Consider the following 11,514-nt stretch of genomic DNA (forward strand, 5'->3'; position numbering starts at 1 on the left):
TATTGTTACTTCTATTAAAAAAAAATTCTCAAACTACGATCATCTTAAGATACACAAAGTATTAATATTATAAAAATAAAGTAAAATGAAGAAAAAATGTTAGATATTTGTTTGTACGTGGCATGTTGGGACCACATCATTATGAACTAGTGGAGCAGAAGCTACAACAATGCACAATCTAAGACACCTTTCTCACTCATGAAATCTCAGTTCTTCCACTTCAACTCAACAATGTCTACCTTATCTCTCCATGCCAAACTCTCCTCTCTACCAATTTCCCTCTCCATTTGTTCTTCTTCATCCAAAGGTTCCATCCTCATAACAACCCTTCAATTTCTCTAATATGCTTTATCTGATTCTCTTCTTACCCATCTTTTGTTTCCTTTACTTCCATTTGGGAAGCAGATACAGATAGTTCTTTGAGAAAGGACTGGAGGAAAAAGTCCAAACCTATCCCACCAGGTGGCATCTACCCAGCAAAAGATCATTGCAGGTATATACATACTTACATATTTTCTGTTTCTGTCAAAGAGTAAACAAGTTTACACATAATTTAAGCATAAATCATTATGTATAATTATCTTAAGAATCATAGATTTCTGATTAACAGACTATTACACTGAGAGTGCATAACCATGATATGGAACATGCTGTAGTTGCTATACATTATTTTCCATGTTGTTAGTTCTCATGGTTTGGTTTTGTTATTTTTCTTTTGGGACAGTCGTTGTGGGTTGTGTGATACATATTACATTGCCCATGTCAAGAATGCATGTGCTTTCTTGGGAGATGGAATGTCTAGGATTGAAGTAAGTCTCTTTCGTTCTTCTGTTGCTTATATATCTGCAGTGCATAAGTTATGTGCCATCCTTTGTTTTATTTTTAAATTTACGATTTATAAAGTGTTTCAAATGATGATACCTCTGAGAGAGCATTTATGAATTAACAAGCTTAAGTTAAAATTAACATATTGAGAAACTTATTTCAATTTTTCTCTCAGAAATAAGTTATGGAAAAACTCCTCTAAACAGACCCACACACATGTCAAATTGAAATTTCAATGGGCAATAGCTATTTGTTTCTTATTTTGGCTCTGGTGGTTGAACTTCAAATTATACATGCCTATTTCGAATGTTACCTATGTACTTTTATTGCCATGCTTTGCTTCTAATTGGGAATTTTAAGGCTGATATAACTGAATCCAGAATTTTAGTCTTGTAAAAATATTTTGCCGAACTAAAGTTGCTTATGTTTTCCCTTTCAGAGACTGGAACCCGTTGTTCATGGTAGAGGAAGGAAAACTGATAACTTGGATGAGACGTACTTAGGGGTATATGAGGAACTTTTATATGCTCGGAAACTTCTCCCTGTAGAAGGTATTTCTTCTGAGTTGGAAACAGAAGATTCTTTCTCATTTTGGTGTGTCTTTGTTACTTATGCATTCTTCCTGGGTTTGTTGTTGTATCAGTTTTGAGGGTCTTCGATTGAGGGGTCTTTGATTCATTTTTCATATTTTAACATGCCTTATTTCTAGTTGAATTTCTGATATGTGGTTCTGGTGGCTAATCCTAAATTGGTATGATTCACGGTAATCATGGTTCTGTACTCGGCTTGTTACTTTGAAATTGTTTCTAGCCATGCTATTTAAGGTTTTTTATCATTTGTAGTTTGCATGGATTTCAGTTTGGGTTCCTTAACTTGATGGATTTTACCTTTTTAATATGAAGCTTTTACAGGTTAAGATCTAATGATTTTCATTCATTACTCGGTTTGTGTTAGGAAGTTGCAAGTTTATGTAAGAAGGAATAAAAGGGGAGGGAAGTAAATAGCGGGAAAGGTTGTTAGTTTGTTAAGGGAGAGAGAGTATAAAATAAAAGCTGAGTTGCTGAGGAGGGTATCAGATATTATTTTGGGTTTAGACTGGACCTTTTGGCCAGTGGAGGAAGGGAGGCTTCCTTGGGGGAGATCTATACTTGTATTTTTCTTTCTACACATTACAGAGGAAATAAAAATACACATACATATAGTTTCTTTTCTACTGTTGAGTGTGTGAGTGAGAATAGAAGCTGCTGTTCGGTTCCTTGAATAAAGGAACCTAACAGTTTGACATAGTCTTTTTGGTAATTTTGAGGTGTAAGGAATACGGTGAGAATTAGAATAGATACAAAAAAACAAAAAAGAAAGAATTTTCCCATATATTGATATTTTTATCCACTGGGCTTTCAGACATACTACAACAATCGGAAATAAAGGTTTTCTTTACTTGTAAAATGATACTTTGGTCCTTGGAGATGGGTTTCTGGCAATTTAGTCGCTGATTAAATTATGCATGCATTTTGTCCTTTAGTTATTCAAATTCATAATGTCATTGACCTTATCATAAATAGTAAATAAAGTCATGTGAAACAAATTTGAAATAACTGAATCGTAATGTAAATTAAACAAAGGGTCGAAATGATTGCATAATTTGGAGACCAATTTGAATGCTGATTCTATGTTTTATGCTTCTGTGGAAAGCCAAGAAGTCATGACTCATGAGGATGTTTGTTCTTTATATATTAACCATTTCCAATAAAATCGAAAAGATGAAAAGAGTACTCTTTAACGTATTGATATGGACATATATAAAAACTTTTCCTTATTTGGCCTTTGCATATAAACAAAAGTTCTGTTTATTTCCCATTGATTTAGGCCAGGTTTCTTGACTAAGTTTTACATATAAAACTCTTTCTGTTAATAGGAGCTCAATGGACTGGTATAGTAACAACCATTGCAATAGAAATGCTTAAATCAGGGATGGTGGAGGCTGTCATTTGTGTGCAAAGGTAATAGAACATAATTGCAATTCTAGATGGTAAATAAGATACTATTTTTTTTTAATTGCTGAAACTGACTTTTTCTTTGTTAATGTCTTTGATGTAACTTTGTTTATTATAGTGATCCCGATGACAGATTTGCTCCAAGACCTGTTTTAGCAAGGTCTGCATTTTTTTATTGTCAAATGGATCCAAGTTAATTTCCCAACATGATATTAAGTATTTTTCTTTTTAAAACACTGTTTATTTCTTCAAATTTCTTGCAGGACACCTGAAGAAGTGTTGGCTGCTAAAGGTGTCAAGCCAACATTATCACCTAACCTCAATACCCTGGCTCTTGTTGAGGTGTGCAAAATATCTTTCCATTGAAGAAAGAATTTGTCATGATCTAGGATAAATCTTGTATACAATTTTCAGTTGCATATTCTACCAAATTATTTATGCAAATCAACTTATCTATGAATATGAAAAAACCATCATCTAGGCTAGTAAATAAATGGGAATGAGTATGTTGATAAAATAATCCTAAACAATATATGGGAATGAGAGCCGAGGGCATTTTGACCTTTGTCCTTCAAAATATAAGAGATATTGAGAGATACAAATGAGGAAAGTATTAAGAATCTTCTCTGTGAGATTCAGTTGTTTTGACATTCTGTATGAGCTGTGGAAACAAAAATGTTTACATCCACTGTATTTTCCTCATTTTATGGACCTTGGGTTTGGATAGAATTGAACCCGTTCTATTGTTTTGAGACCATTGCATTTAATTTCAAGACTAGTATTCCATTTCTCCTTCGAGGTTTTACTGTTCTTCCTGTTTTTGTTAATTTGACATACTGCCCAAGAGCATCTGGTTCTTAAAAAATTTATTCTTTTCTTTGAATGGGTGGTGACTTATATTTCTGCCTCTTATACGAGAAAGATCTGTAAACTAGTTGTTTATTCAAGAGTCTCTTAGATGTATAAAAGGAAATTTTAACTTGGAGAAAGTTGAATGAAATGTCGTGATACAAATAAAAGCCAACCTGTGAACTGCCCATGATATTTTTTGCATATAGCTTATCATAAAATTTCAGCTGTCATAAAATTTATTGGTTGTATTCTTCCGAGGCTGCCTTTTATATTCATAATTATTCTTTCTGAATTATCATTATGGATAGGCTGCTGGTGTCAAGCGTCTTCTTTTCTGTGGTGTAGGTTGCCAGGTGCAAGGTATCACTACTATAAAGATTTACATTTTGCAGTTTTTCATCGTTTTCTCCATTGTGACTTGTAATGTTGTAATGCAGAATAATTTCTTCGATTGCAGCATTAAGGTCTGTGGAGCATCACTTAAATTTGGATAAGCTCTATGTTTTAGGCACAAATTGCGGTATGGAAAAGGTCTAGTGTTTTGCTATATAACCCTTTGAATCATTTGTTTAATATTTATAAAATCAGAAATATCAGTATTTTCTTAATGGATCTGTTTAGTTTTGTAAATTCTTGCTTTAAAAAAAATGAACTTGCAAAAATTCTCTTTCTGCAGTGGACAATGGTACTAGGGAAGGGCTGGATAAGTTTCTAAAAGCTGCGAGTGAATCACCAGAAACAGTTCTACATTATGAGTTTATGCAAGATTACAAGGTTTTCAGCTGAAAAATCCTTTCTGGTTTAGAGCAGTTATGGACAAATAAACGTTTTGGTTTTGAAATGATAATCTATGATTGTAGAACCACCAGTTGATTTGTTCAGAATGGTGCTTTATCATAACATCTTTGTGTTTTACAGCTTATTTTATGTTCCTAAGTTGCTTTTTCAAACATTCTGGCAGGTTCACTTGAAACATTTGGATGGTCATATAGAAGAGGTATATAATACCCCTTTATTTTACTTTGTTCATGTGTTTCTCAAGCATGAAACTTTGTTCAGTTTAAAAATTTATCCTGTACAGGTTCCTTATTTCTGTCTGCCAGCAAATGATTTGGTAGATGTTATTGCTCCATCTTGTTACAGGTAATTGTTATTTTACTTTGCATAATGTGATGGCTTGAAATTTATATACAGGAATCATGATTTTCTTTATACTTCAATTTCTTATTATTCTTTCATTATATGTTGCATTACATTGGGAATTTTTTCTTTTCCTTGCAGCTGTTTTGACTATACAAATGCTCTAGCTGTAAGTCCTTATCTGCTTGAACATCTAGTCTTTTTGACAAGCATATTTTACTTTGACTAAGGAGGATTATGTTAATATCTTCTAAGTGTTTGTAAAGTTGTCTACAAAGTACAAACTGTTCATGCACCAAATTCTTTTGCCATATATTGTTTAATCACTTCCCATGATACTAAAATGTTTAAACTTTTTTCTTGTTTGTAAAATATATGTCAAAATTGGTTTTGGTTAATTATTCCTTAAATATTAAGACATAATAAATTGTCATCATATATTAAGCCATAATATACTTGATTAAATATTCAGTTTTATAAAGGATTACATATGTGACTACTTTTATACTCTTGCTTGCACTTTCCCTTTTATTGCCTAAATTTGATCTCAAATTGTATTTTAAGATGGCAATATAGTCTAACGGATGAGATGACTTATGACAACTTATTGATTAGATATTGTATTTTATCTATGCATTTATTTTGTTAAACTTTAGGATAGACTTGAAAAGAGTATTTTGTAAGAGCTCACTTCTCTTCATTCTTTAATTAAAAACCTTAGGCATTTTTTTTCCTGTTCTAAGAATCAATTTTTCATGCTTGATACACCTTCAATTTGATATTGTTAATATATAACTAGAAGCTGCAGAAAAAAAACTTCCATTTACTTTCTGTTTTATGTGTGTGAAGTATGAAGAACTATTGTTTATTGCCAATTTTGCCCAGTGATTTGTCCTTATTAGGCTTGTTTTGGTTGATGTTCACATTGTTTGTGCATCTTTTTCCATGTTAAGAAATTTAGTTGAAAGTAGAAAAATAATTTCAGGACATGGTGGTTGGATATATGGGAGTGCCAAAATATTCTGGAATCAGCATGCCACAACATCCACAATATGTTACAGTCAGGTAACTTGATGGACTAAAAAACGCAAGTGTCTCTTCCTTTTGCACAATATCATTTGGTGTATATATGCTCTTCATATTTCATAAATGTTTATTTTCCAAATCATGCATTACTCTTTCTTGAAGGGTTGCTTTTTGGAAGGGTTGAGCCTTGTATATTTTTGTTAAAGGAATTTTGAGGCCTTGTATGAATGGGTTAACCTTTTCATAACAATGGTATCAGAGCCTTGAAACGAACCCAACGTCTTGAGTTAGAACGTCGTTGAGGCTCCTACTCCAACGAAGGGGGAGTACCGAATTCATTAGGCTGCCAGGTGTCAGCCTCTGAAGGAGGGGTGTTTGTTAAAGGAATTTTGGGGCCTTGTATGAATGGGTTAGGGTTAACCTTCTTATAAAATGTTGTTCTTGATATGACAGGAATGAACGTGGAAGAGAGATGTTGAGTCTTGTGGAGAACTTACTAGAGATTAGTCCAACAATTAGTTCTGTAAATACTTTTCCATTTAAGCATATTATTTTTATTTTAAAATAAAGAAGAGTGTGATTTTTTCCATTTGATTCAGGGGGATAGGCGACCATTTGTCATGGAGACTGTTAAGGCTGATGATGAAGCTAAGTTAGGTATATATAACATGTTCTTTGTGATAAAATTGGATTTTTTGGATTCATCTATTTATGATATAATATGACAGTTATGACATTATCTTAGGCTTAGAGTTTCTCTTCTCTGTTTTGATCAGTACTACTGTATACTGCCAGAGATGACTACTTCTTTCTTTGAAATTCTTTATCAGGAAGAGGTCCTTCTCAACCTGCCCCAAAATTTGTTGGAAATCTGCTGGCTTTTATACTAAACCTGGTAAAAGATTCATAGCAGATTATCCATTTATTGCTTGTATATTATGCATGACATAACAATACTTTTGGCTCTGGCTTTTATGTTCAGATTGGTCCTAAGGGTCTTGAATTTGCACGTTATTCACTTGATTATCATACCATTCGCAACTATCTACACGTGAATCGTTTGTGGGGCAAGGAAAGGTATGTAGAGTATTGTGAGACCTAATTAACATAATTGCTATGATTTGAATTTGATCATAATGTCGAGATTTCTTTATGAATACTCAATAATTAGGACGAATTTGATATTTTTTACAGATTCTGTTTGATTTTAGTTCCTTAATTAGCTTAGGATAGATAATAGATATAGCCTATGTAATCATCAACTAATCAAATGCATAGTAATTTCCACCCAAACTCTTTGTTCTAAATGGTCCAAAAGATCCATGTGAAAAAGTTTTAAAGGTTTTCATTAGAAACAAATTTCTTTGATCTAAAAGAGATTTTGGTTTATTTTCGTATTCCACTGACATCACAATCTATCGCATATATGTTTTGTCTCTCTTGCCAATCAACTCAATTTTATTTGTATGTTGATTGCAAATCAAGCAATGATTTACGTCAAATGTAGCTTTCAAACCTTTTCTGTACAACTAGCTAATACTTTGGAGATTCTTCAATCCTTCAGCCAAAATACATCTTTATTCAAAATTGAGGAAGAGTTTAATGGAAAATATGAAAAAATGTCTAAGAGGGCACAGTTTTCTCTTTAGCTGATTCATGCATTTATGTGTTCTTACATCAGTGAAATACAAAAACATGTGATGTTCTACACGTAAGTGCCAAATAGGTAATGCAGAAGATGAGTTAACTTATTCTGACAGGTTAATCCCTTCACCGAGTTTTTTTAACCAATTTTGACACTTTCCCTCAAGCTAGATCATACATATAATACACCAAGATTGGAACCTATACTTGAATTTGAGATCCTCACAAGGACTTAGTGAAAATATGTGCAAGTTGATCATTGGAGTTGACAAATTTCGTGCAAATTTCCTTGGATAACAACTTCTCCCAAACAAAATGACAATAAACACTATATGTTTGGCTCTCATGAAATATAGGATTGGAAGCGATGAGAATAGTTGTCTAGTTGTCATGATACATGCTCATTTTTGTATCTCACAAAATTTCATCTCTTGAAGGGATTGCTTTATCCTTCACAAGTTCATAAGGGAGTGATGTCGTTGCCCTATATTAAGCTTCAACACTATAGATCGAGCAACCACATTTTTCTTTTTGCTTTTCTAATGGAAACACAATATTTTGGTTGTGGATGCCTATAGGAGATTTTACTCAATCAGCATCACAGTGCACAATTATTTTAGTATTTCCCTTATCTTCATAGAGCAATCCTTGTCCTGTAGCCTTTTCAAGGTATCTGAGGAAGCAAATGGCAACACTCTAGTGATCAAGATGAGGAGTCTACATAAACTGGCTAACCATTCCAACTGCAAAATACAAGTCATATCTAGTGATAGCAAAATAAATTAGTTCCCAACAAAGCTTCTATATATTTCTAGGTTTGAGAATGCATAACTCTATTAACTTTTGCTTTGGATCCATTGGATTATACAGTGCTTTACGATCAATCATACATGTTTCCTTTAGAATGTCTAAGGCATATTTTCCGTGGGATATAACAATACCTTCTTCTGATTGAGTTACTTCAGTATCCAAAAAAATGCTTGAAATGTCCAAGATCTTTGGTCTAAAAATAATTGCATGAATGCTTCTTCAATTGAGAAATTTGTGACATCATCAACACATACAATTAAGTACACATTTCTCTAGAGAGGTATGGCAATAAAAGACTAAATGATTTGCTTTACTATGCTTCAATCCAAAATTTGTACGGTGTTGTTGAATTTGCCAAATTAATCGTGAGGAGATTGTTTAAGACCATAGAAGGATTAAGACAATTTACAAACTAACCCATGCTTCCCTTAAACAACAAACCTGAGAGGTTGCTCGATGAAGATTTCCTTCACTATTCAGCTAATGGAGGGGACAATGACGAAGGGCGACAATAACAAAGAAAAGTCAAACAGTGGTAATTTGGGCCATATGAGAAAAGATATCACCATATTGAAGATCGTATACGTGTGTGTGTCCTTTGGAACCTAGTCTTGCTTTAAGGTGGTCAATTTCAGAAATTGACCCAACCTTAATAACAAACCCACCTACATACAATTGTATTTTTTCCAAAAAGAAGAGGAACAAGTTCTCATGTGTGGTTTCGGTATCAACCTTCTCATATTTGGAGATATGGGTTGTCTTCTTAGGGAAGCTTATGGGTCCTTACAAGTGAAATCAATTTCATTTGCTTTATTCATATTTTCCTCTCCTATAAGGTTTTTCTGGAGAAGCTCGTCTAAACAAGACCTTAAATTAACTTTTTTTTTTCTTGCACTTTTCAAACTCCCATTGCCAAACTGAGAATGAAAAATATTCATTGATTAACTTGAAAAATGATATTGATTGTATTTTTCAGATTTTTTCCTTAACTTTGATTACATGGAATTGATTTGTACAGATTCTATGAGACTCTTTTTAGTTAATCTACATAGAATACACTTATGTGTCCTTGTATTATCCACAAGCCTTTAAAGTTAGAATAATTTATAGCAGAACCTTTGGATGTTAAGGATATGAAGTTTGTTTATATTGTTGAAATGTAAATGTTTGCAGGGCTGATAGGCACATGCCCACATATGCAAAGAAAATTGTGGATCTGTACAACCAGAATGGTCAAATTGAGAAGATGATTTCTAACAAGTGATTCTCAGTGTCATAGATAACTTCAAAGCATGCATGGTGATGGAGTCTCTAGTTTTCATTTTACATTGAATTCATGAAAATGATCATCAATCATAACTTAGCTTATATTTGGCTAAAGAACTGATTAGCAGTTTGTACTGTTCATACGAAGATTTAGGATAGAGTATTGAGTAAATATGAAAATTTAAATTCGAACTTACTAATAACAATCTTCTGAATTTTGAGCTTTTTAAGATTGTGTTGCAAGTTGTAACAAGTAAAATGTGAGAAAAAAAGTTTGTTTCTTTTGTGGCATCATATGAAACTTATAACTCCAAATTCTAAAATGCTTTGTTCCTAAATCAATTTTAAGAAATCTCTTGATACATCTTGGTTCGCCTCCAAACTGCATGACAGATTGTAAATCAGTGCTGATCAAGTAACATGAAAATTCATCTGCCACCATTCTTTTGAGTTGGGAATGCTCTTTATTAATTCTTTAACCAATTTGAACCATTCGAATGTTAGTCTAAAACATTTTTCATGAAAACAATCTTGCTTAAGAGAAAGATCATCATGAATGGGTTGATTTACTTGGGTTGGTTTCTTTCATTTAAATTTGGAGCTTCTGTAGAAATGATTAAATTTTATGTTGTTACTCCTATATATTTGCTACTTATATTTTATGTAAAGTTGGTATGTAGAAGTTAGGAAATATATATATATATATATATATATATATATATATATATATATATATATATATATATATATATATATATATATATATATAAATTTTAATAAAATAGTTGAGGTTTTTCATTTCGTTTCTACTTAATACACAAACATTAATTTAAAAAATAATTAATATTATCTAAAACTTTGAAAATGACATAATCAGAAAGATAAATTATTTAAAATGTTGAAGTTAAAAAGGAACTAAAAAGTAGTTTGTATTTTAACTTTTTTGTGAAATACAAAGTAAGTGATTATTTTCTAAGATCAAAAGAGAATCTCAATTGGACATTTTTTTAAACTTGTTTTAACCAATAGAATATGTTTAAGATTATCCTGACTCATATCATTGAAATTATATTGATTTTTTTATTAGTCTTCTTCCTATTTACATGGTTGTAAAAGAGATTAAGGGAGATTTTAACCCAAAGGTAATTTATACCAGTAAATACATTTTTATATAACTTGTTTTTTTGTCGTTTTTAAGTAGAAAATTTTACTCTTTATTAAATCTATATCATTATATAGGGGAGACAGAGTTTTATAATTGTTTTTTATGCCATTTTTAACAACATAATTTTACTCTATTAAATTAAAATAATAAATGGTGTGTAGGAATTAAATTTTGGCAACATAGAAATAATAAAGTTTGTGTACCAAACGATCCCTTAGAAGAGCGTAAAAGTGGTTGGTTTGGAGTTACACACAAGACATGATGTCCAATGCATGGATACGGAAAGCATAACACGTGCAAGTGGATAATTGTGCTTGCATCATGATACCAAAAATGGAAACAATGTACGTGCACACCCAACCCTAAAAGATCCATTATCCTTTTGTAAACTTTAGTATATACTAATTAACATGTAAATTGAAATAAATACAATTAACAATCATATATTAACTTTAACATGGATTATGTGCTTTATTAGTATTGTTTCCAAGTTTTAAATGTATGATGAAACAAAGTAGAGATAAAAACATAATTAAGAAAAATCATAATATTTTTTAAATTAGCTTATCTATTTTTTTTATTTCTAATTGTTAAGAAGTATGAAAATTTATTTAATTATTTAGTGGCTAATAGTTGAAAATCTCACACCAAATATAAATCAGTTTGAATTAATATAAATAAGTAAAATATAATTTACACATCGATTTTGTGATGTTAAATTTACTTAAATGAAAGTCATATATGAAACCTAACCTATATCATCATTATCAAACTCATGTTAAACTATGTTAA

At 31.6% G+C, this 11,514-nt stretch overlaps 1 protein-coding gene across 2 annotated transcripts; it reads left to right on the plus strand.

The window, feature by feature from the left end:
* Positions 1-148: 148 nt before the first annotated feature.
* HCAR (coenzyme F420 hydrogenase family / dehydrogenase, beta subunit family) lies at positions 149-9,848 on the plus strand. Of its 2 annotated transcripts, XM_047321362.2 has the most exons (19): positions 149-307; positions 406-493; positions 725-809; positions 1,265-1,376; positions 2,741-2,825; positions 2,938-2,979; positions 3,083-3,161; positions 3,980-4,031; positions 4,129-4,191; positions 4,348-4,445; positions 4,633-4,668; positions 4,753-4,814; positions 4,953-4,980; positions 5,797-5,876; positions 6,291-6,360; positions 6,437-6,494; positions 6,668-6,732; positions 6,820-6,914; positions 9,465-9,848. In XM_047321362.2, exons 1-19 carry the CDS (start codon positions 199-201, stop codon positions 9,553-9,555), a joined length of 1,398 nt encoding a protein of 465 aa, XP_047177318.1. In that variant the 5' UTR covers positions 149-198; the 3' UTR covers positions 9,556-9,848. The 2 variants fall into 2 exon arrangements, with proteins under 2 accessions (XP_047177318.1, XP_087951738.1); XM_088095612.1 differs by lacking the exons at positions 6,820-6,914; positions 9,465-9,848 and having other exon boundaries at positions 6,614-6,708.
* The last annotated feature ends 1,666 nt before the right edge of the window (positions 9,849-11,514 follow it).

The sequence above is a fragment of the Vigna umbellata genome, chromosome 8 (assembly GCF_029865625.1).
Source record: "Vigna umbellata cultivar VRB3 chromosome 8, Vumbellata_1.0, whole genome shotgun sequence".
Classification (NCBI taxonomy): domain Eukaryota; kingdom Viridiplantae; phylum Streptophyta; class Magnoliopsida; order Fabales; family Fabaceae; genus Vigna; species Vigna umbellata.